This window comes from Trichomycterus rosablanca, chromosome 4 (genome assembly GCF_030014385.1).
Source record: "Trichomycterus rosablanca isolate fTriRos1 chromosome 4, fTriRos1.hap1, whole genome shotgun sequence".
Taxonomy (NCBI): Eukaryota; Metazoa; Chordata; class Actinopteri; order Siluriformes; family Trichomycteridae; genus Trichomycterus; species Trichomycterus rosablanca.
In genome coordinates, this window is record NC_085991.1 from 32,385,710 (window position 1) to 32,412,347 (window position 26,638).

Sequence of the window (26,638 nt, forward strand, 5' to 3'; positions counted from 1 at the left end):
TGCAGCACAACTTTTCTCACTAGCATTTTAACGTCATGTTTTACACACTTTGGTTAAGTTCATGACAGGACGGGTAGTTACTGGTTACACAAGATTCAAGTCTTTAATGTCAAACACAGTCATGGACAATTTTGTATCTCCAATTCACCTCACTTGCATGTCTTTGGACTGTGGGAAGAAACCGGAGCTCCCGGAGAAAGCCCACGCAGACACGGGCAGAACATGCAAACTCCACACATAAAGGACCTGGACCGCTCCACCTGGGAATCGAACCCAGAACCTTCTTGCTGTGAGACGACAGCCCACTGAGCTCATAAAGGTTTACAAGTGTATTTATTTGCAAATTCGGGCTTGTCAGTGACATTTTAACCATTTTCGGTACACAGAAGATGTTAGCTGGCATGCTAGCAGGTTGTGCCGCCTCAGGCCATTGGTTTGAATGGCCTGAGGCTAACTGTGTTATCTTAGTAAGCGAAACATTGGTGACGTAATCGCCGGAATCGCTGTTTAAGTAGTGCGTCCAAATAATCTGCTTTATAAGTTGACGTCATATTAGAATCCTCTCTGCTTAGGCAGCTGCCTAGGTAGGCAGTAAGCAACAAGGCAGCTCACTAGGTTTTCAGACAGACCCATAGTCATCTAGGCAATAGCAGTAGTATTCCACTAGTGATTGTTCATTTGTTTTAGACACTTCCGAAGTGGCAGAAACAGCTGGCATACTGTTTTCAGAGGCTTGAGTGAATGTCAGCTAATGCTTTAGTTTAAAATGGGTCTCAGTCCATTACCAAATGGGTCTCTATGGGCCAAGGTTAATAATACATAGTCATTAGGGCATCAAAAGCCAACCTTAAATTTGATCCCAAAGCAGCATATTAAGTCAACCAAAATAAACACAATGCAAGCACCGTTTAATCACAACACACAACAACTCAGTAACAAGTCAGAACTAGAGTGCGAGCCGTCACAACAACAACATGCGCTAGTACAACACTGCAATCATGACTCAATCATGGTTACGGCAGAATTCAGCACACACTGCAGCTGTACTCACCGGCAGTCTGGCGTGCTCTATAGGACTGCCCTGAAAACAAGAGAGCAGGAGGAAAGGGACTGTTTTTAGCTCAAATATATGACTGTTTTAAAGGAATCACACATAAGTTCTGCTGACCACTATTTTCCTGTTCTGCCATGCAAAGTGTTTCACACTTGGTCTACCCTGAAGGTTTCCTTAAGGTGTTGCAGCTGGTTTTGTGGTAGAATAATGGAAAGGTCAAGCACGGTATTGCGTGATTTGTGCTTTAATTGGAACTGGCTTTCAAAGCATTTGCATGGTAACTATAGTGAGGCAGGAAAACAGAAGTGTTAAGGTTTGCCACACACTTCTGAAGCAATTAGTCGTCAAATATGATGAAGCTTCAATGCAGCTGCTCTGCTGTAACAAAAGAAGTAAATTTGTGGTATTAAAAAGTGTGACAAATTAGTTTATTTACTGTAGAGGTCTGCAAAAGACTAGAGTAAGGACCCCTAAATAAAGGTCAATTACTTTTTGTGAATATGCGAATCAGCCTTGTGTATGGAGAAACACACCCCGATCAACACACTCTTTCCCCACCTCTGTGCAAGAGCCATCAATCAGCCAGCAGAGGTCGTAGTGCATCAGTTACGAGGAGTCCCTATCCAGCTTAATACCCCACCCCTATATGAACAACAGGCCAATCGTTGTTCATGTGGCCGCTCAGCCCAGCCGGATGGCAGAGCTGAGATTCGATATGATGTATTTAAGATCTCAGCTCTGGTGTGCTAGCGTGTGTTTTTACCGCTGCGCCATTGGAGCGGTCATTTATTCGCATTTTAACGTCATGTTTTACACACTTTGGTTACATAAAGATCAATTACTTTTTATTTTATTTTTATATTATTACATACAATTATTATTTATTTATTTATTTATTTGCATTTTAACGTCATATTTTACACACTTCGGTTACATAAAGGTCAATTACTTTTTATTTTATTTTTATATTATTACATACAATTATTATTTATTTATTTATTCGCATTTTAACGTCATGTTTTACACACTGCGGTTACATAAAGGTCAATTACTTTTTATTTTATTTTTATATTATTACATACAATTATTATTTATTTATTTGCATTTTAACGTCATGTTTTACACACTTCGATTACATAAAGATCAATTACTTTTTATTTTATTTTTATATTATTACATACAATTATTATTTATTTATTTGCATTTTAACGTCATGTTTTACACACTTCGATTACATAAAGGTCAATTACTTTTTATTTTATTTTTATATTATTACATACAATTATTATTTATTTATTTATTCGCATTTTAACGTCATGTTTTACACACTGCGGTTACATAAAGGTCAATTACTTTTTATTTTATTTTTATATTATTACATACAATTATTATTTATTTATTTGCATTTTAACGTCATGTTTTACACACTTCGATTACATAAAGGTCAATTACTTTTTATTTTATTTTTATATTACATACAATTATTATTTATTTATTTGCATTTTAACGTCATGTTTTACACACTTCGGTTACATAAAGGTCAATTACTTTTTATTTTATTTTTATATTATTACATACAATTATTATTTATTTATTTATTTATTTGCATTTTAACGTCATGTTTTACACACTTCGGTTACATAAAGGTCAATTACTTTTTATTTTATTTTTATATTATTACATACAATTATTATTTATTTATTTATTCGCATTTTAACGTCATGTTTTACACACTTCGGTTACATAAAGGTCAATTACTTTTTTTTTTTTTTTAATATTATTACATACAATTATTATTTATTTATTTGCATTTTAACGTCATGTTTTACACACTTCGATTACATAAAGATCAATTACTTTTTATTTTATTTTTATATTATTACACACAATTATTATTTATTTATTTGCATTTTAACGTCATGTTTTACACACTTCGATTACATAAAGGTCAATTACTTTTTATTTTATTTTTATATTATTACATACAATTATTATTTATTTATTTATTCGCATTTTAACGTCATGTTTTACACACTGCGGTTACATAAAGGTCAATTACTTTTTATTTTATTTTTATATTATTACATACAATTATTATTTATTTATTTGCATTTTAACGTCATGTTTTACACACTTCGATTACATAAAGATCAATTACTTTTTATTTTATTTTTATATTATTACATACAATTATTATTTATTTATTTGCATTTTAACGTCATGTTTTACACACTTCGATTACATAAAGGTCAATTACTTTTTATTTTATTTTTATATTATTACATACAATTATTATTTATTTATTTATTCGCATTTTAACGTCATGTTTTACACACTGCGGTTACATAAAGGTCAATTACTTTTTATTTTATTTTTATATTATTACATACAATTATTATTTATTTATTTGCATTTTAACGTCATGTTTTACACACTTCGATTACATAAAGGTCAATTACTTTTTATTTTATTTTTATATTACATACAATTATTATTTATTTATTTGCATTTTAACGTCATGTTTTACACACTTCGGTTACATAAAGGTCAATTACTTTTTATTTTATTTTTATATTATTACATACAATTATTATTTATTTATTTATTTATTTGCATTTTAACGTCATGTTTTACACACTTCGGTTACATAAAGGTCAATTACTTTTTATTTTATTTTTATATTATTACATACAATTATTATTTATTTATTTATTCGCATTTTAACGTCATGTTTTACACACTTCGGTTACATAAAGGTCAATTACTTTTTTTTTTTTTTTTATATTATTACATACAATTATTATTTATTTATTTGCATTTTAACGTCATGTTTTACACACTTCGATTACATAAAGATCAATTACTTTTTATTTTATTTTTATATTATTACACACAATTATTATTTATTTATTTGCATTTTAACGTCATGTTTTACACACTTCGATTACATAAAGGTCAATTACTTTTTATTTTATTTTTATATTATTACATACAATTACTATTTATTTATTTGCATTTTAACGTCATGTTTTACACACTTCGGTTACATAAAGGTCAATTACTTTTTATTTTATTTTTATATTATTACATACAATTATTATTTATTTATTTATTTATTTGCATTTTAACGTCATGTTTTACACACTTCGGTTACATAAAGGTCAATTACTTTTTATTTTATTTTTATATTATTACATACAATTATTATTTATTTATTTATTCGCATTTTAACGTCATGTTTTACACACTTCGGTTACATAAAGGTCAATTACTTTTTATTTTATTTTTATATTATTACATACAATTATTATTTATTTATTTGCATTTTAACGTCATGTTTTACACACTTCGATTACATAAAGATCAATTACTTTTTATTTTATTTTTATATTATTACACACAATTATTATTTATTTATTTGCATTTTAACGTCATGTTTTACACACTTCGATTACATAAAGGTCAATTACTTTTTATTTTATTTTTATATTATTACATACAATTATTATTTATTTATTTGCATTTTAACGTCATGTTTTACACACTTTGGTTACATAAAGGTCAATTACTTTTTATTTTATTTTTATATTATTACATACAATTATTATTTATTTATTTGCATTTTAACGTCATGTTTTACACACTTTGGTTACATTCATGTCTTTAATGTCAAACACAGTCATGGACAATTTTGTATCTTCAGTTCGCCTTACTTGCATGTCTTTAGACTGTGGGAGGAAACCGGAGCTCCTGAAGGAAACCCACACAGACATGGGGAGAACGTGCAAACTCCACACAGAAAGGACCCGGTCTGCCCCACCTAGGGATCGAACCATGATTCTTGTTGAGAGGAGACAGGGCTACCCACTGAGCCACCGAGCCGCCCTATTCAATTATTATTATTACCTATAATTACGTTCACAGCTGTGGCACTGAGAGGCGCTACTTGCTAATGTTATACAGCAGCCCTTAAAGGAGCCATAAACCAGTGACATTTGATGACTGATGTTGTGAATAGGGTGTGGTTAATTCATGACATAAGGTGTAAAGAAAAGACGTCTTTACTTTGAATCTTTTATAAATGCATGTACTCTACCTCTCAAGACAACCAATTATACTTTATTACACTGAAATACATGAGGTAATTATTTTTCATAATTAAATATATAACAAAAATCTAATTTTAAGATTACAGTGTGCATGCCAGTGCCACTTCTTAATTAGCTGGTGTTTCTACAGTTTATTGTCTTCTGTTTGAGGTCTTCAATCTCTATAATGGCTTTATCATTGTTCCTCTATTTGCATTCATTAATCTTGGCCGACCGTACTCTTCTTAAGAATCATGTATGCTACAGATTTTCAGTTGTTAATTTCCGACAGTTTTTGGTTACGCTTTGTTTAAAGCTTAAAACAGCCTTAGCATTATGGGTACAGAAGAGAAACTTTTACACAAAGCATGCCTTCAGACTGGGAAAACACCAAGCCCAAGTGGAATAAAAAGCAAGCTCCAGAAAAACAAATGAACAAAAATATGAATCAAAACTTTGAACCATGTTCAAAAGTGCAGGTAATTAAAGGAATAAGAAGTCACTGCACCACCTCCAAAACCAGCCGGAAATGTGCAGGTTGATTTTTTTTCTGAGCTGAAAAAAGGAGCATCCCTAAGCAGCCAAAGCTGGGTCAGGGGGCAAAGTGAGATTTAGGAGATTACAGGAGGAGAAAGGGGGGTGACTGGAAGTAGCTTTCATCACTTCTATGAGGGGACAGAGGCCTTGGTGTAACCCAAGGGGCCGGCTCTGGCACTGGGACTACTGAGTCCTGCTAATCTAGTGAGGAACAGTGCTTAGCAGAGGCCTGTAGAAGGGAAAAGTGCCGCAGAGCTTTTGTATGTGTTAAATCCGATTCAGGTCAGAGGTTAAGGCTAGGCTGTCCACAAGGTACGATCTTCCTCAACATGCGCTACCTCTGGGTCACACAAGCACTTCTGTTTAGCTCCATGGCAGCTAAGCCAGGAGGCTTTAGAGGCCCTATACTGTGGTTTCCAATCCTCTTACCACAGTGATCCCACTTAGCCTCAACTCCGAGTTCAAGTGCAGTGTGTCCAAAATCCAATTTACATCAAGGGGCTCGATGGACTACTAGGAATACTACAGTTCCAGGTAACCTTGCTAAAGTGGGTGGTCCTAGGCATTTCAAGCTATTTTGTAGAGGAATACTCATCATATTTAGAGAGTCGTTTATTTGGTATAAAAGCACTACATGTTTTTAGATTGAAAGTTTTAGGTTAAAAGACCGAGATGGTCAAATGAGATGGTCAATTATGCATTGAAATATTAATATTAAATTAGATTAAACATCTGTAATTACTTTGCTTGTGTTTTTAAATACCCTGTAACTATATGCAATACCTTAAATTTATTATAATTCCTCACATTACCACAGTGATGCGTTCTTACCCCTAATATGTAGCACAATTTAAAACAATACACCACCTGAAATCAAAATAAGATTCATTAGAAATTGTCAATGGTGGTTTAAACACCGTTTTTAGAGTGTTCACTACATCGGGTTTAACCTGCTCACCGGGGAATACTGGGTGCAAGGCAGAAAAACCATGGACAGGGCATTTACTCTACTCAGACATAGCCAATCACATCTGTGTAGGTGCCTAGCTGGACGAAAGTACTGCTGATTCTAAGCCAGGTCTCAGGGTGGCAAGCTAGCGTAACTGAAAAATGCCTTATTTGCTCCTAAAAAATCATTTAGTAACATAATTTGTTCTGCCGATACAGAACATGAACACACTATGTCTGATAGTCAATAGGGGGCCTATATAATAAATATGGACAGCACCAATTTACACACATTTACACAGTAATCTAAAATTAGCATGGCCAATGAAAATAAATTAAAAAGGGTGGATTATTACTTTTAAATTATATTTTAAAATTACATAGTTAAAGTATGTAACTAGCAGATTTTTTACTGAGATACTGTCTTCCTCCCTTTAATCCAGGCACACCTCTATATGTGTCCTGTTAAACATGTGTATCCATCACTTATTCATTCTACGTAATATGTGGTTAGGGTCTAGAGGAAGGAGCAAAGAGATCTGCTTTTTGGAACACAACCTGGATACACTTGCACATAATAGTGTAGCACCGACAGGTTTAGCTAGTGACAGGGAATTCAGAGAGAACCATTTCAGGGGTGCTTGGGTGGCACAGAGATCTTACGGACTCCTTCGAATCCCAGGTGGAGCGATTAAGCTGGTCAGGTGTCTAAACCAGCACAATTGGCTGTGACTGAGGGAATAAGGTCAATGAGGTTTCACGTGCAATTGTGACATCTGCAGTCTGGTTGAGGCGCACACACTAGTAATGGATGATTGCGGAGTGCAGAACATGGCTCTCCTGTTTTTGACAGTGAATTTGTTAAACACACACACACACACACACACACACACACACATACACACAGCAAATCACATGAAATGTGAAAAATATAATGATGTAATAAAAAAGAAAATGGGACTTTATGGGGCCTTTACATATAACAAAACACAAACAACAAATTTGTTTGGGTCGGTTAACAGCTTCATGAGCTTGGTCATGTGATGCTCTTAAATGAATGAGAGCTAACACAAGAAATGGCTCTTGCTTTTGAACCACACACATTTGCAGACATTTCTCCTTTTTGTTTACTTGATAAGAAGGAGTAATAAGTTAGTAGCAGGTAATCTCTGTGATTTTAATCTGATCTGAGGTCAGCATTTTTCCCCCACAGATTACACATTTACTGGGTAATACAACACTGGTGCAAATATACAAATTGGTAAACTACAGTTTGCCATTTGTGCTTTTTATGAAGTACAGAGAGACACTGGAAAATGCTCTTGTGTTCTCCTTTTAAAAGTCCACCTAAAACCATATAGTGGCTAAATTCAATACGCAAAGTAGCCTTAGAAACTATACACTATGGTCCTACATATGCAAGACACAGTTTACATGCATGTTACTTACATGGTTATAATTAAGGCCCGACCGAATTCACGGCTGTGAAAATTGCGTCACAGACCGTGAAATGAGCCTTTCCCGTGTAATATGCAATTTGCTGTGCAATGTAAAATTTAAGGTTTGTGTTTTGTGATTTTTCATTTGCATAGCGTTCAAGTGCCTCATTATTAGTGGTTAATTTGCAATATGAGGCGGTACTAGCAATCCTACGGCAATTCAGTTAGCAATCACTTGGTCAAACTGTCCAAGATGTCGAAGTCCAAAGCAGCTAAAAACACGACTCGGGTAACTGAGTTCTGAAAACTCCCAACCAATTCTGAGGATGCAGAGGAGGGTCTCGCACCGTCGCTGGATGTTATAGGTTTAACATTCAACCATTAAAATAGGCTGTGCTGTGTATTGTAGCTTTCATTTATTTTATCATTTGATTTATGAGTGTAATTTAATGATTGCCGTGAAATGTGGCACTTTTCTTTAAAAAAACGAGGTCCATGACATTAAGCGTGAATTTAGTAGGGCCCTAATTATAAAGTCTTAGAAATCTTAGAATTCTCCACATGCTTCAGTAATGACACATTACAAAAATTAACCATGCTAATGTTTGGAATCAGCTGCCTCAGTCAGTGCAGCCATGTATCATTCCAGTATCACGTGTCAATAATATCAACCATGTATATCACAAATCATTTCCTGAGTGAAAACGTCTAGTGTACATTCGTTATTTCACTTTAAAATAGAAAAACCTGAAAAGACTTGCGATGCAAGGTAAGCTCTCTAAAACAATAAAGAATGACATGCCTGTCTCTAAAATATCAATGGAAACTCACATACATTTGCCTATTCGGCCTAATGCCATCATAATAATGCTAAGCAAGCACTTTTGGTGTATGTGCAGGTCATTAAAACAAAACCCACTCACAGGCAGATGTGTGAACACAGCGAAGGTGCTGCAGAGAAAGGCAATGAGGTCACTCAGGTAGTCACTGGCCTGACTGCCTCCTTGTGCTGCCATCCAATCATAATCAGCCAGCTGTAGAAACTGATCAATCTTCAGGTTTAGGTTAGTGTAGATCTCCTCCTCTGCTGCATGCCTCGCATCCTACAAACATATGGGCATATATGTGCGCGAATTAACTCTTAACTCTGAGATGCCTTTAAGAGACAAGTTATTTACGAGGGTGATGTGCGTGGTGAAATTTGGAAACCAATGCTGTAAAGCGGCACATTTAATATCAATAAGTTTACATCTAGTATTGTATTTTATCAGCAGTGTCACAATTCAAATAAAGAAAGACGTGAACAGGTCATTTCCTACCTTGAAGGTGGAGGTGCCGTAGAGTTTGGTGGTGTTAGCTGTAAGTGGAGGCACGTTGGTGATGTTGGAGATGAACTCTTCCAGGCAGTGACAGGACATCTCCAGGTGAGTTGTGTTTACAATGATCTGAACCAACTAGACAAATCAGATTTAGTTATTTAGTTACATACAGTGTATCACAAAAGTGAGTACACCCCTCACATTTCTGCAGATATTTAAGTATATCTTTTCATGGGACAACACTGACAAAATGACACTTTGACACAATGAAAAGTAGTCTGTGTGCAGCTTATATAACAGTGTAAATTTATTCTTCCCTCAAAATAACTCAATATACAGCCATTAATGTCTAAACCACCGGCAACAAAAGTGAGTACACCCCTAAGAGACTACACCCCTAAATGTCCAAATTGAGCACTGCTTGTCATTTTCCCTCCAAAATGTCATGTGATTTGTTAGTGTTACTAGGTCTCAGGTGTGCATAGGGAGCAGGTGTGTTCAATTTAGTAGTACAGCTCTCACACTCTCTCATACTGGTCACTGAAAGTTCCAACATGGCACCTCATAGCAAAGAACTCTCTGAGGATCTTAAAAGACGAATTGTTGCGCTACATGAAGATGGCCAAGGCTACAAGAAGATTGCCAACACCCTGAAACTGAGCTGCAGCACAGTGGCCAAGATCATCCAGCGTTTTAAAAGAGCAGGGTCCACTCAGAACAGACCTCGCGTTGGTCGTCCAAAGAAGCTGAGTGCACGTGCTCAGCGTCACATCCAACTGCTGTCTTTGAAAGATAGGCGCAGGAGTGCTGTCAGCATTGCTGCAGAGATTGAAAAGGTGGGGGGTCAGCCTGTCAGTGCTCAGACCATACGCCGCACACTACATCAAATTGGTCTGCATGGCTGTCACCCCAGAAGGAAGCCTCTTCTGAAGTCTCTACACAAGAAAGCCCGCAAACAGTTTGCTGAAGACATGTCAACAAAGGACATGGATTACTGGAACCATGTCCTATGGTCTGATGAGACCAAGATTAATTTGTTTGGTTCAGATGGTCTCAAGCATGTGTGGCGGCAATCAGGTGAGGAGTACAAAGATAAGTGTGTCATGCCTACAGTCAAGCATGGTGGTGGGAATGCCATGGTCTGGGGCTGCATGAGTGCAGCAGGTGTTGGGGAGTTACATTTCATTGAGGGACACATGAACTCCAATATGTACTGTGAAATACTGAAGCAGAGCATGATCCCCTCCCTCCGGAAACTGGGTCGCAGGGCAGTGTTCCAGCATGATAATGACCCCAAACACACCTCTAAGACGACCACTGCTTTATTGAAGAGGCTGAAGGTAAAGGTGATGGACTGGCCAAGCATGTCTCCAGACCTAAACCCAGTAGAACATCTTTGGGGCATCCTCAAGCGGAAGGTGGAGGAGCGCAAAGTCTCGAATATCTGCCAGCTCCGTGATGTCATCATGGAGGAGTGGAAAAGCATTCCAGTGGCAACCTGTGAAGCTCTGGTAAAATCCATGCCCAGGAGAGTTAAGGCAGTTCTGGGAAATAATGGTGGCCACACAAAATATTGACACTTCAGGAACTTTCACTAAGGGGTGTACTCACTTTTGTTGCCGGTGGTTTAGACATTAATGGCTGTATATTGAGTTATTTTGAGGGAAGAATAAATTTACACTGTTATATAAGCTGCACACAGACTACTTTTCATTGTGTCAAAGTGTCATTTTGTCAGTGTTGTCCCATGAAAAGATATACTTAAATATCTGCAGAAATGTGAGGGGTGTACTCACTTTTGTGATACACTGTATATACTGTATATATATTTATTTAAATGTACTAAATATTTATTTAGTTGGCCGCTCAGGTGGCGCAGTGGTAAAAACACACGCTAGCGCACCAGAGCTGGGATTTCGAATACATCGTATCAAATCTCAGCTCCGCCATCTGGCTGGGCTGAGCAACCACATGAACAACGATTGGCCTGTTGTTCATTTAGGGGTGGGGTATTAAGCCGGATAGGGATTCCTCATAACTGATGCACTACGACCTCTGCTGGCTGATTGATGGCGCCTGCACATAAAGTGGGGAAAGAGTGTGAATCAGGGTGTGTCTCTCCATACACAAGGCTGATTCGCATATATGCACTCGCCTAGTGTGGGTGACAAAATGCATACGGCTGCTGCCCATGTGTTGGAGTGGGCATGGGTTAGCTTCATTCTCCTCAAATCAGAGCGGGGTTCGGCATTAGTGGAGAGGAAGCGTGACGCAATCGGGCAATTGGGCACGCTAAAAAGTCGGGAGAAAAGAGGGTAAAAATGCATTTATTTAAAAACTTACTGACAAATTTATGTAAGAGAATGCAATATTTATTTTTACTTCAGTCCCCATTTTTATCAACCGTTTTATTCTGGTCAGGGTTGCGACGGGCACTGTGAGTGTAACACTGGGTGCAAGGCAAGAATCCATTGCAAAGCTTCGACCATTCAACCAGACACGGCCAATTGTGTATGTGTAGACGCCCAGCCGTGTGATAGCACAGCTGAGATCTGAACCTGGATCTCATCGGTGGTAAACTAGTGCCACTCGAGCACTGACCACACAATATTAAAGAACACACTATGAATAACATTGTATGTTTGACCTGTTCTTTCCCTTTCAAGTAAAGTAAGCCGTCCCAATTTCGAGTCAGCTTTGCTTGCTCTGACTTGAGTCACTGATCTGGGCTCAAAAAGCCCCTCAATTTTTTTGTGACTAAACAATCTGCCCAAAAACAACATGGTGTGCTCCATGCATTAAACAGAACACTTGATGGCACCAAAAGTGCTCCCGCAGTGCTGTGGGGTTAGAGAAAAGCAGAGCACAGACATATCTGGGTTCAGCCAGTCGGTCAGTAAGCCAGGGTTCAGGGTGCAAAGGCAGGCCAGGGCTGTCAGCAGCCATACAAGGTGCAACGGGGCTAATTTAGGCCAGACATCAGGATGGGGCCTTTCCCAGGCTCGCTACATACACCCGGCATGGGGGAAGCTCAAGCGCAGAGGCTAGGTCATACTTGCTCACCTCCACACAACCGGCCAACGACTGGGACTGGAGGTCTGTGATACCTGATCTGGCATGAAACCCAGAGATGTGTGCGGGTGTGTGTGTGCACTGTGTGTGTTTATTAGGGGCAGGGAGCGGCAGTGTTTTCCACTAGAGAGAGTTAGCATCGAGTGGGCAAGCAGAGGGCTGTCCTTTTACTGAACTACCTTATACTCATAATCAAAACTTCCCCCTGTGTTTAGCCCATGTCCTCCACTCTCCTCAATCTGTGGCACCCGGCTGATTTTTCAATTCGGCACGATTATAAACAGGGCTGAAAGGAAGCGGGAAGCGAGCGTCTCTGTATCCGTTGTGGCTGGGACAGACTAAACACACTCAAAGGAGAGCGCCACAGCTCCACTCAGAGCAGGGTAGGATGAACAAGAAGGGGCTGCTGGATTTAGAATGGTTACTTGTTAAAAAGGTGAAGAAACTGCTTTGTGCGTTACACATGAGAAGGGAATCGACTAGTTGGATTTACTCAGACAGGACTACCTGTTTAAACGGTTGCTCAAGTATTTATTTATTTTAATGCATTTTACCTTTTTTTCTCCCAATTTTACCATCGCTCCTGGGGACCCCAAGGGCCTCCAAGGAAGGTGTATGTTTGACACCTTCGGCACGTGCCCAGTCCACCAATCCCTTCTTATTCACCCATACTTCAAGGGATTTGCATGGGAGTTCGACTTCGCATACAGAGAGCCATGCCCCAATCTCTGCGCTCCTCTACTTTCTGTACAGGCAACCTGAGTTGATAACCCCACCTCTTAGTATGGTCTTTCCCAACCTGCAGACTGGAGACCAATTCTGTCTGCTGCAGGCACTTGCCAATTGTGCCTGCAAGAGGGCGCCCAGCCCACCGGTAGCAGAGCCAAGATTAGAACCCGGAAGCTCAGAATCTCGGCACTGGTGTGCTACCGGATTATCCCGCTGCGCCACCTGGGCACCCCTCTTAAGTATTTGGATCAAGCTTGCAGTGTAGAGTGAGTGACGCATGGAGAACCGGGCTCGCAGCAAGAAGGTCCTGGGTTTGGTTCCCAGGTGAAATGATCCAGGTCCTTTCTGTGTGGAGTTTGCATGTTCTCCACGTGTCCGTGTGGGTTTCCTCCGGAAGATCCGGTTTCCTCCCACAGTCGAAAGACATGTAAGTGAGGTGAATTGGAGATACAAAATTGTCCATGACTGTGTTTGACATTAAACCAGTGTAACCAGTAAGTACCTGTTGTGTCACGAATCTAACCAAGTGTTACATAAAACATGACATTCACTCATAAAAGCACAGAAATCATCTCACCTCAGCCAACCCGACATTCTTCTTCTTGATGGCATACTGTAGACAGTGACTGAGGGTGCGTGTGAGCAGCAGGTTGGTAGACTTGCGGATCATGTCGTCGATTTCTGTAGAACTGAAGCAGAGAGCATCTTAATTAATGGACATTCTAATGTACACACACCCTGCTGGATCCTGTCTCAAACTGCACACTGCAAAAGTGAGGAATTCACCCCAATTAGGTAGATAACTGAATGTTAAGAACCAGTTCAGCTAAAAAAAAAGGTATTTAAAAAAAAATTTGCTTGGTTTTGCTAGATTATTGTTGTTTTTTAAAGTCCTCACCCCCACCACATCTTCACGCGATACAGCTTATCCTATGGCGGTCTACAGTGCCATCCAGTGGTCGAAGAAACATACTGAGTACCTTTTAAATATTACTCATCATCAAACCAAGATTAGTGTCCATAGACCTGTTGCGACTGAAGCCACTCCCCAGTTCATTACGTAATAAGGGGAATTTGGCCACTGTCACATCAGAATGGGGCGCAACCTTCCAGCCATCACTAACCAGATTAAATTCTGGTAAGACCAGTGTGACCCAGACACTCTAGGACTAAAGGATAATTCACAAAGGATGAAATTCTGTAGCATTCTGGTGGATGTGAGGTGTGGTAGTTAGCGTTATCGCTTTAATTCATGCAGGCCATGTTAGATGTGCCTAGAACAGGGTTTTACAAAGCTAACAAAATAGATTGCAGAAAAAAATAATAAATTTTAACACCACAGAAACAGTAAATGAAATTGTACGTGATCGCCACCTTGTGGAGGCTTTATGTTACATCTTGTAAACCACAGTGGGACCAGATTGATGCATTGTTTGTGTTGCCTGGGTCACATAAAAATTATGAACATAATGTGGGTCGCTTGAAAGGTATGGATGAATAAAAAGGGGTTGAGGATAGCGCACATGTCAAGGGGAGTGTGAGGCATGCCCTCCTTGAGCACGACCAGTCTCCAGGAGCAAAAGATGAACTGACTACGCTAAACTGGGAAAAAAAAAGAAAAAAAAAAGAAAAAAAAGCATAAACAGATAAGCAAAAAAAAAAAAAAAAAAAAAAAAGAATATATGATGTGTCCCTTTATGAACTATGCATGCATTTAAACATGACTGACAACTGAGTGAAATAGGGTTGACAGTGTTAAAATAGTCTAGACTAGGGAATCAAGTGACCCGTTTTGTTTGTTCTCTAAATATACTCTGTAATGTAAATCTGTCAGCCCCTAAAATTCAAACATCACTTACCAAAAAATCAGTATCAAAATAAAATCCAGCATGAGCGTCAATTCAGCAAAATTCCACATGGTTTCACTCAGATTAATCAATGTGTGTTAATATTTCAGTCCAGGCCTTGACTGTCAACTCTTATACCAGTGACCTACAATAACACATATATTTTAAGAGCCCCCGCAATAAGCAAAGTATTCTCTTGGACAGATTTTAGCATACATTATTCCAGAGCAAACTAACCAAACCACAACCCCGAATGCCTAATTATTCCAGCTCCTGAGGGAGTAACACAAGCTCGTGTTCAACAGAGAAGGAGAGATAGAGTGCAACATTGCAAAATAGAACTGGTGAGAGCCAGAGAGCACACAGCTGGGGGTCTACAGCGGTAAATCACCCCCTGTGGCCTGGAACTCCACATACTTCAACTATACGGATTATGCAGCATGCAGAGTATTTTATTAATTTATTTATTTGGATTTTAACATCATACACTTTGGTTACCTTCATGACAGGACAGGTAGTTACTGGTTACACAAGATTCATCAGTTCAAGTTCATTTTTGTATCTCTAATTCACCTCACTTGCATGTCTTTGGACTGTAGGAGGAAACTGGAGCTCCCGGATGAAACCCACGCAGACACGGGGAGGACATGCAAACTCCACACAGAAAGGACCTGGACCGCTCCACCTGGGAATCGCACCCAGGACCTTCTTGCTGTGAGGTGACAGTGCTACCCACCAAGCATGCAGAGTATAAAGATGATTTGCATTGAGAGCGGAGCTGCAAAGATAACACACACAAGCCATATGGAGTAAGAGTGCAGGAGTTGTGCTGAATTCTGACACAGGGGTAATCTTATACCCTCAGTGTGTATTCAGCAGTGTATACATCAACTCCCCTATCACTCTGAATGATGTATCTAGCCTACAGAAAGTGCTGCAGTTCTAAGTCAAATTCAACTGTGAAACTGGTAATTGATTAAGTCATTAAGTCCGTGGGTAGAGCTTTGGGCTATCAACCGGAAGATTGTCAAATCCAGGCTCTGCTATGCAGCCACTGTTGGGTCCTTGAGCAAGGCCCTTAACCCTGTCTGCTCCAGGACCGCCGTACGATGGCTGACCCTGCGCTCTGACCCCAGCTTCCAAACAAGCTGGGATATGTGAAGAAAGAATTTCCTTGTACTGTACACCTGTATATGTATATATGACAAATAAAGTATACTACTATACTACTACTATTTAAACATAGATGCATAGATGACTTTGCATCAGTCTAAAGTCTGGACAGGAGTCGACTAAAAGGAATTGTCCAAATTTCCATCCAAAAATCAACACAACTAGAAAGCTGATTCGCTTCTCTCGCTTCAAGTCTTACTTTTGATGAGCACATTTTGATGGTGAGTGGGTCTGAAAAAGAAACAAGTGGGGCCAATTACACTCTAGATTATGCTTGTTACCTTAAGTATAGCTGGAAGCATCATCTCTACCTCCCCTCTAACGGGAAATAGAAATGAAAGAAGCAAAAAGAAAGAAAAAGATGAGAACAATGTGTCTCGGTCACGTTAATCAGCATAAAACAAGACCAAGTGCGCAATGGCTTTTTGCTCTCTGGGTACCAAACACATTCCTGATAAATTGCTCAATTGTCTTACATGGTGTTGAGGGAGGGTTAGAAAGAATTTCAAAAACGTTTTTCCCTCTCTGGGGGGAAAGAATTTCCTCTAACTTGGCACCAAGGTGTGCGGAGAAAAAGCAAAGAAAAAAAAAGAGAAGTTTAGAGAGAAGAGCTTTAAATGTTAATCTATACAGGTGCAGGTCTAAAGACACTAAAGACAGAAATCACTGTTGTCTAGAGATATTTAGATCAAAAACTGTCAAATCTCTGTACAAATGTACACTGATCAGCCATAACATTAAAACCACCTTCTTGTTTCTACACTCACTGTCCATTTTATTAGCTCCACTTACCATATAAAAGCACTTTGTAGTTCTACAATTACTGACTGTAGACCATCTGCATGTTTTTTTAGCCTGCTTTCACTCTGTTCTTCAATGGTCAGGGCCCCCACAGGACCACCACAGAGCAGGTATTATTTAGGCGGTGGATGATTCTCAGCACTGCAGTGACACTGACATGGTGGTGGTGTGTTAGTGTGTGTTGTGCTGGTATAAGTGGATCAGTCACAGCAGCGCAGCTGGAGTTTATAAATACCGTGTCCACTCACTGTCCACTCTATTAGACACTTCTACCTAGTTGGTCCACCTTGTAGATGTAAAGCCAGAGACGATCACTCATCTATTGCTGCTGCTTGAGTTGGTCATCTTCTAGACCTTCATCAGTGGTCATAGGACGCTGCCCACAAGGTGCTGTTGGCTGGATGTTTTTGGTATTTGAGAATAGGTGGACTATTCTCAGTCCAGCAGTGACAGTGAGGTGTTTAAATTCTCCATCAGTGTCTGATCCACTCATACCAGCACAACACACACTTACACACCACCACCATGTCAGTGTCACTGCAGTGCTGAGAAACATCCACCACCTAAATAATACCTGCTCTGTGGTGGTCCTGACCATTGAAGAACAGCATGAAAGGGAGCTAACAAAGCATGCAGAGAAACATATGGACTACATTCAGTAATTGTAGAACCTCAAAGTGCTTCTATGAGCTGATAAAATGGACAGTGAGTGTAGAAACAAGGAGGTGGTTTTAATGTTATGGCTGATCTGTGTAATGGGGAGTCTTTCAAGTCCTTGTGGCTTTTGTTCTGCTGTAAGGGATACAGAATGCTGATTCACATGGTTCTGAACTGACACCTTACTAGCTGACTGGACAATAAACGATGGACCAGCCCTATCAATTCCTAATGGCAATTCCCAAAGTCTGAACTGCAGCTAAAGAGCTTTGAGCCATAAGTCCATTCTGAATTAAGCCACCAGATTTTTAAAATAAAATCAAAGTAAGCAAGATATCTATTTTCTGATTAATGATCAATCTTTTCTGGATTGGTGCCCAAGTGATTAGATGAACATCTCTCCACCACAGTCCACGTCTGGTTGTCCTACATGTTCTGTTGTTCATGCAACTAATACAAAATGCAGCAAGCTTTTCCATGACATACCAATGTTGCACCCCATCAATTAGCTTTCTTTAACTCACTGTATTGCATTAAAAAAAAATGATTCTGGCTTACAGAGCCAACAATGTACCAGTCCCAATCTGTCCGATAGCCAAAACCTCAATCGTAGCTTGGGAGCTTAGAGGCAAGAGTACAAAAATAGCTTAAGCCATCAATTTTCAAGACACAAGGAAGGCAAGCTCCAAGTGTATTTCTGGACTGGTGCTCAGGAGGTTGAATAAACATGCGCTGGCTGATAATACAGCCAAGTTCCCAGACTAAAGAACCCTATCCACAATCGCATTTTTGTAAAGGGACAGTGGTAGCCTAGTGGGTAGAGCTTTGGGCTATCAAATAAAAGGTTCAGAGTTTAAATCCAAACTCTGCCATGCAGCCACTGTTGGGCCCTTGAGCAAGGCCCTTAACCCTGTCTTCTCCAGGGGTGCTGTATGATGGCTGACCCTGCGATCTGGTGATGCAGCTGTAAAACACACTAGCACACCAGAGCTGACATTTCGAAACTCAGCGAAACATAGCTCTGCCATCTGCCTACATAAACAACAACTGGCTGGACAGGGTTGCATAACTGATGCAATTACAACCCCTGCTGGCTGATTGATGGCGCCTGCACAGAGACAGGGGACAATCAGGATCAGGGTGTGGCTCTCCATACACAAAGCTGATGCACAGCTTGTGCAGGTGAAAAGATGCAGTTGGCTACTGCACACGTGTCAGAGGAGGGTGTATTAGTCAGTGTTCTCCTCAGAGTGGAGATCAACATCAGCAGAGAGGAAGCGTAATGCAATAGGGTGATTGGATACGACTTAGATTATGTATATGTATACACCGTATACACCGATCAGGCATAACATTAAGACCACCTTCCTAATATTGTGTTGGTCCACCTTTTGCTGCCCCACAAGCAACAAACTGCAATGCACTGTGTATTCTGACACCTTTCTATCAGAACCAGCATTAACTTATGTAGCAATTTGAGCTACAGTAGCTTATCCGCTGGATCGGACCACGCGGGCCAGCCTTCGCTCCCCACGTGCATCAGTGAGCCTTGGCCGCCCATGACCCTGTCACCGGTTTACCACTGTTCCTTCCGTGGACCACTTTTGATAGATACTGACCACTGCAGACTGGGAACACCCCACAAGAGCTGCAGTTTTGGAGATGCTCTGACCCAGTCGTCTAGCCATCACAATTTGGCCCTTGTCAAACTCACTCAAATCCTTATGCTTGTCCATTGTTCCTGCTTCTAACACGTAAAGTTTGAGGATAAAATGTTCACTTGCTGCCTAATATATCCCACCCACTAACAGGTGCCGTGATGAAGAAATAATCAGTGTTATTCACTTCACCTGTCAGTGGTCATAATGTTATGCTTGGTCATTGTGTATATGACAAATAAAGGCATTCTATTCTATTCTTTTTCTTATCAGCTGGAGTGTGTACATTCTCTAGGAGGGGTCCTCAAATAGACCACTGATTAAAACCATGAAAGCAATTGTCCATAAACATACAGCTGAGTGCAACAGCCACGCCCAGACAAGGTCCTATTTGAAAATATTCTTTGGTTACAACATGTCAAGATCATTGCCTATGATCCACTTCCTTATGTATGTTTATAACTACTGTATATAGCAGCTTGTTGTGAATGCACTGAATGAATACGTTCAAAACAGACAAATGCTTTACAATGATGTCAACAAGGTTATGACATGAATTCATGCCTTCATCTCTTAATGATTTATAGAGTGTGACCAGCATACCTACCTAAAACATCTTTATATAAGATCTTAATAAAACCCCAGAGGTCGTGCAGAGGGGAGTAGCTGGAAATCAGTAGGATGATTAAGTCCATTAGGGAAACAAAAGGAAGGAAATGTGTGCAGGGGAGGAGAGAGATGAACCGTATTGTACTAAATCTTTGTTCACTGATTCATCAAGTGCGCTTTAAAAGCCAAACTAGCAGTCAATTTAAGGGCTATTGAACCATCACATTCAAGAACATCAGGACCTGCGTGGAGTAAAGGTTAGCTGTTACATGGAACCGCTTCAACATCTGTAAAACAACTTTAAAACGTATCCTCTCTCACTCGGGGTTCAAGGTTCAGGCACTCAGATGGGAGACATTTTGAATGGTAAGTGAAATTCCTCCAGTCTGGTCCAACCACCTGCACATGGGCCTGAGCAAACCCCCTTCCCCTCCGACTGCACCACATTTTAATATTGACTGAGAGGAACCACAAGGTCTAATTGCCTCCAGTGAAGTGGTCTGGTGGAAAGTGGAATTAGTGCTCCGCTCTTTTGGGCCGTCAATCACAGGCTTCTGTTTCCTATAGCACTAGACTGACTCCTGCATGCTCACACACACACCCATACACATCTATGCATTCTCCACCAGTGACCCACAGATTTGACTTGTACCCTTTGTTCTGCGTACTTAATAATGCATTGTCAAATACAGTCATGGACAATTTTGTATCTCAAATTCACCTCACTTGCATGTGTTTGAACTGTGGGAGGTAACTGGAGCTCCCGGAGGAAACCCAAACAGACACAGGGAGAACATGCTAACTCCACACAAAAAGGACCCTGAGCGCTCCACCTAAGAATCGAACCCAGGACCTTCCTGCTGAGCCAATGTGCTGCCCTAAGGCATCAGAAAACTGCCAAAAACCTCATGGAGGAAGATGATGACCAATGAGTAAGAACCCTGGTCTGACTTATCCCACCCTGTGAACAACAGCCAATCAATGTTCATGCAGCCGCCCAGCCAAGCCAGATGGCGGAGGTCCTGGATTCTTTGGTGGAACGCTCAGGGTCCTTCCTGCGTGGAGTTTGCATGTTCTCCCTGTGTCAGAACATAAAAGGAGCCACCAAACCATATTATGTCAATAAATTATGTTATTTTAAGTATGATGCACCCACATGACAACATTCAAGGCAGTGTTATGACAGGACTTACACGAGGCAGAAAGCACTGGAGAAAGCTGACCCATCTGTGCTGCCGACCATTGCAAAGCAATCACAGCATAGATTCTGGCTGGATGTAAAGCCCAGAGAGGTCCAATCATTCCAACGACCAGCCAAATGAGAAAGGAAAGTTTATTTTTGGAAATTATAAAATACCAGAGTCAGTAGGTAGATAAATCACTAGGTCCACAACCCAGTCAGGAAGGCAATCTAAAGCAGGCGTGCGGCCTTCTTCTCTAAACACCTGACCGACTGATAGCACCGCTGGGGATTCAGACACCGGATCCCGGTGATCACCTGGGCACTACTACTAATCTTAATTAATAATTAAAGCAATGTTTCAACATGGTAGTCACAATTGTACTTGCGATGCAGAGAACATGACGGATAAAGTATGAATTTTAAAAATAAACACAGAAATGTGCAGAACTTGGTGATATCAGAATTGTAAAAAAAAAAATATTTATTTACTTACTCATTTAATATTTATTTATTTATTAACCTTCATGTTTTTATCAAGCCTGGCTATTTATTTATTAATTAGGATTTTAACATGTTTTACACACTTTGGTTACATTCATGACAGGACAGGTAGTTACTGGTTACACCAGATTAATCAGTTCAAGTTCAATATCAAACACAATCATGGACAATTTTGTATCTTAAATTCACCTCACTTGCATGTCTTTGGACTGTGGGAGGAAACCGGACCTCCCATAGGAAACCCACACAGACACGGGGTCAAACCTGGCTAAATGTTAGCAGTTTGGGACACAATTTTGCACACATGCACATTATAGCTCAACCTCAGTACACACATCGGCATCAAAGCATTATACGAGTCACTTAAAGCTTGGAGGGTTGTGCACCCAGGTGGCACAGTGGTATACTCCGCTAGCACACCAGCGCCGAGATTCTGAACTCCTCGGTTTGAAACTCGGCATTGCCACTGGGCTCCATCTGGCAGTGCCTGCAGCAGATACTAATTGGCCACTGTATCTGCAGGGGGGAAGACCGGACTATGTGTGGGTGAGTGGGTCTTCATACGCTGTGTAAGGACCCTGATTGGAGAAAGAGATGCCTGTGCAGAATGCTGGAGCGAGAAGAGGAGGGGTGTGCATGTATCGGAAGAGGTGTGTACAGTGACGTGCTCTCCTCGGATGCAATCGAGTATTCCTCAGCAGCGGAAGACAAATTGAGTGCACTAAATCAGGAGGAAAATGTGGAGCATAAAAGCATACAAAAAAGCTCTGAGGGTTAACAAGTATTAGGGGTATTATAGTATTATTATAGTATTATAGAAAAAAAACAGAACTTTAGCACAAAGGCTTAATCAAGAGAGGCCCGATGCCTTCTGCCTGGCCTGAACCTTCACCTTCAATAAAACTGTGATCATGCCCCCTGACTTGGAACTCACAGCCTACTGTTCTGAACAGGGAATTAGGGGAAAGAGGTCAGAGATTAGATCACAACACTACATCAGCTTGTAGGGCAGAATGAGCACAACCATGCCTAGATAACAGCAGTAGCATGGAAAGTTTAAATAAATAAAATGGTTACATAGATCATGCCATGTCGTTTGAAGTGTTCCAGCTGTTTCCTGTAGCAAGCCTAGTCCAGTCCTGCCCCTGTACTGCAGCAAACCCTGTCTACTAGGTTTTAATTGGCTAGTTGATCATATTAACAAGATGAGTAAACCAGCAATAACTTCTAGATAATCAAAGCCAGTGGCTATATTTAAAAAGGAATTTCATCATGCATCTCACCAGGGTATTAGAGCACTTTTAGCTGCTTTAGTATTTAGAAGTTGCCACAGTGGATCATTATGGTCTGCATACCTTAGTTTTTGTGCAGGACGCTCTACATGATGTCACCCTCCTCATTTTTATCCAGGCTTGGGATCAACAATAAGGGCACATTAACAAGTGCACCTCACAAAAGCTCAGCTGTTCATATTTGATTACAGGTCGAAATGAATGACATATTAAGTTTTACTAGAATTTTAATGTCATGTTTTACACACTTTGGTTGCATAATGACATGACATGTAATTAACGATAACACAAGATTCATCAGTTTAAGTTTTTAATATTAAACACAGTCATGGACAATTGTGTATCTCCAATTCACCTCGCTTGCATGTGTTTGGACTGTGGGAGGAAACTGGAGCTCCGGTAGAAAACCCACGCAGACACGGGGAGAACATGCAAACTCCACACAGAAAGGACCTGGACCGCTCCACCCGGAAAGGCAACAGTGCTACCCACCAAGCCACCATTCCTTCCCAAAATATTAACTAATAATTATGTGTTAATAACATTAACACACAGCTAACAGCTTGGTCAATGAACCTTCTTTATATTTCACTTACGAATACAAAGCCTTAAATATAGGATGTGGCTGGTTCCTGATTGCTGAGCTTGGATATTTAAGTCACCCTCAAGACGCCCCCTGATTTTACTCTGCATGTGTCCATTTAAATAGGAAAACAATTTACTTCTGCACTGTAGGGAAATATTTGTCCCCAAAACAATAGTACATAATTGCAAACAACCATTCAAGATGTCCTTGCTAAAATTTTAAATTTTTTATAATTTTATTTATGCATTTTCTCCCATTTTCTCCCAATTTAGTGTAGTCAATTTGTCTTTCGCTGCTGGGGGATTCCTGATTGCAGTCGGGGTGGGTATATTGCTGCTCACGCCTACTCCAACCCGCGCACAGCCCTTAGCAGAACCTTTTTTCACCTATGCACTCTGCACAGGCGCCCCACTATCTGCCAGTCATGGTCCTTACACAGCGCTTGAAGAAACCACCCACAAAGTCCAGTCATCCCCCCCCAGAACCGTGTCTGCTGCAGGCACTGCCAATTATGCCCGCTAGATGGCGCCCAGCCGACCGGTGGCAACACCTAGTTTCGAACCGAGGAGTTCAGAATCTCAGCGTTGGTGTGCTAGCGGAATATCCCGCTGCACCACCTGGGCGCCGAAATTTAAAATGTTAAAGTTTGTGTTTAGAAATTTAAAATTTTTTATTTGCGTACTGTATGAAATATGAGGCTCAATATGCAATATGAGCGTTCCTAGCAACTAAAGGGAAATTAAGTTTGTGTTTATGTATTGAGTGTATTTTGTGTATTTATTTAGGGATTCCATAATTAATAAAAAAAAGTGTGCTTTTCTACACACGAGATCATCTCTGTGCTGCGCCTCAAAAAAACAAGCCAGTAAAGTATTATGCTCCCAATAGTTTGTCTATGTACAGATTATTTCTTTCTTTATAAACTCAACAAACTCTAAAGATGCTCGTTAGACAAAATGTATTTTCGTCTTTGAGAGGAAGCTATTAAGGTTGGCTGTGCTGTGTATTGTAGCCTTCATTGATTCTATTATTCAATTTATGAGTGTTATTTAATGGCTGCCGCGAAATGTGGCACTTTTGTTTAAAAATCCACGAAATCTGTGATTTTTCAAAAACAAAGAAATTAAGCACATTTTCCCATGCATTTAGTAGAGCCCTAATGATGAGAGTAGGTCAGAACTCACCAGTAGGAATTTCTCTTTTCCCAGTAAACCAGAATAAAGCAATACAGTTTAGTGATTGTGTGTGTGCACAAGTGTGTTGTTTGTATTGTTACCTAAGATGCAGGTCCTCTGAGTATTTAAGACAGGCGTAAATAAACTCTTTGATCTGCGTATAGACTTTGGGTACAAATCCCGAGAATGGGAACTTCTTCGGCAAAGGCATCTGTTAAAAAAACATAAAAAACATGAAAATATCTGGACTAATTAATATGCACAACTAATTAAACTGGGTTAATGAGCTGCAATGTTTAGTCAGGAAAGTAAAGCATAAAGTGTATCAGTGTTTGGAACTCACCTTTTCTAGTTCCGGGTCTTGGAAAGGAAACTGGTTTAAAATTTGCTTGTATTCGTCTTCTGTGGCTGCAGGGATAGGACTGTAATTGTCCTGATCAATATTTTGCCTGGAAAATAATTATAAAAAGAATATTTCTGTCCACTTAAGCTTACACATTTACAAAAAACTTTAGAGGTTTTTAAATTAGGATACAGTGCATAAATGCAGAAATGCAATCAGCTGCTACATGACAGCATAGTTTACACACTCGTCCAAGTTATAATAGCACAACAAAGAAAAGGTAGCATGGCTGATGGGCTTTACCAGGTCTTACAGCCATATTTCCTTTAACTTTAACTTCCCAATCTAGCCAGTTCCAGTTTAAGGCGGTGAAATCCAAGATCTCCGGCTGTTATACACATAGAAAGTCAGGTCTACACTGTCTGACTGGAGACTCTGAAAAGGTCAGTCTGTACCGATCACATCTGCTCCCAAAACTCAGTCCTGCAAACTTGAACATTCCCTCCAATGAGCTGTTTCCATAAGAGACCAACATGTGGTGTTTACTGACTCATTCTAACAGCACAGAAATGTTTCAGGACATGAAAAATACATGATTATGTTAATACTTTAGTCCTTTGAGGAATATTAAGCACTTCTATTGTGCTGGTCAGTACATACAGATATCTCTGTTTTATACTGTTTCCCAATCCTTTAACAGCTTTGGGCACGCAGAACAGATTCTAAAAAACACATCCAGGAGGTGAAAGGTTCAGCTTGTATCTTCCAGTAACCAAAAGCAAAAATGAAACTGTAGACTAGAAGTGAGTCAATATTTGTTTTAAACATGTGAAAATGAGAAGAAGCTAGAGCAAGGGCATTAACAAAATCAGCCAGTAAAATAGCACAATTATTGATTACAATTCATTTAATGATTTTAATTTTAAGAAGAGACAAAGAAGAATGCCTTTTTTCTCTAATTTCCTTTGGGATCAATAAAGTATCTATCTATCTATCTATCTATCTATCTATCTATCTATCTATCTATCTATCTATCCATATACATGTGTTAAGTACAATTAAATTATTTTTCTGCATATACTAGCTTGTTTGGAAGCTGGGGTCAGCCATTGTACTGTGCCGTTGGAGCAGACAGGGTTAAAGGCCCTGTTCAAGGGCCCAATAGTGGCTGCATAGCGAAGACTGGATTTGAATCAACAATCTTCCAATTGATAGCCCAAAGCTCTTCCCACTAGGCTACCAATGTCCCTTAACTGGGTGTTTAAAACTGTTATTAAATTATATTAAATTATTTAAATAAATTATATTACAATACTTAATAATATTATTTACTAATTAATTTAATAAAACACGTTTTATTATTGAAAACTATACATGTACACTACAAACTATTACACTTAGGTGCTTGGGAGGCGCAGCAGTCTATTATTGGCCGGCTGGGCACCTACACAGACACACTTGGCTATGTCTGAGGGGAAACTGACAAAGCTCTGCAATGGATTGGAGATCTATTCAGGGTACTCCTGCCCTGCACCCAGTGTTGCCCAGTGGAACCTGTTTTGCTGCAACCCTGATAGAAATTATTATTATAATTATTATTTTTTTGTAATGCTAAATCTTATAATGA

The 26,638-nt window shown here is 39.7% G+C and overlaps 1 protein-coding gene across 1 annotated transcript in view; it reads right to left on the reverse strand.

Moving 5' to 3' along the window:
* The window catches only part of exoc6b (exocyst complex component 6B), a 174,948-nt gene that overhangs the window by 59,902 nt on the left and 88,408 nt on the right, over nucleotides 1-26,638 (reverse strand). The window contains exons 14-18 of the mRNA XM_062993202.1: nucleotides 25,012-25,117; nucleotides 24,770-24,879; nucleotides 13,764-13,875; nucleotides 9,386-9,520; nucleotides 8,990-9,169 (exon numbers count right to left, since the gene is read on the reverse strand). Of these exons, the coding sequence (XP_062849272.1) occupies nucleotides 8,990-9,169; nucleotides 9,386-9,520; nucleotides 13,764-13,875; nucleotides 24,770-24,879; nucleotides 25,012-25,117 (643 nt within the window). The remainder of the gene's footprint in view (nucleotides 1-8,989; nucleotides 9,170-9,385; nucleotides 9,521-13,763; nucleotides 13,876-24,769; nucleotides 24,880-25,011; nucleotides 25,118-26,638) is intronic.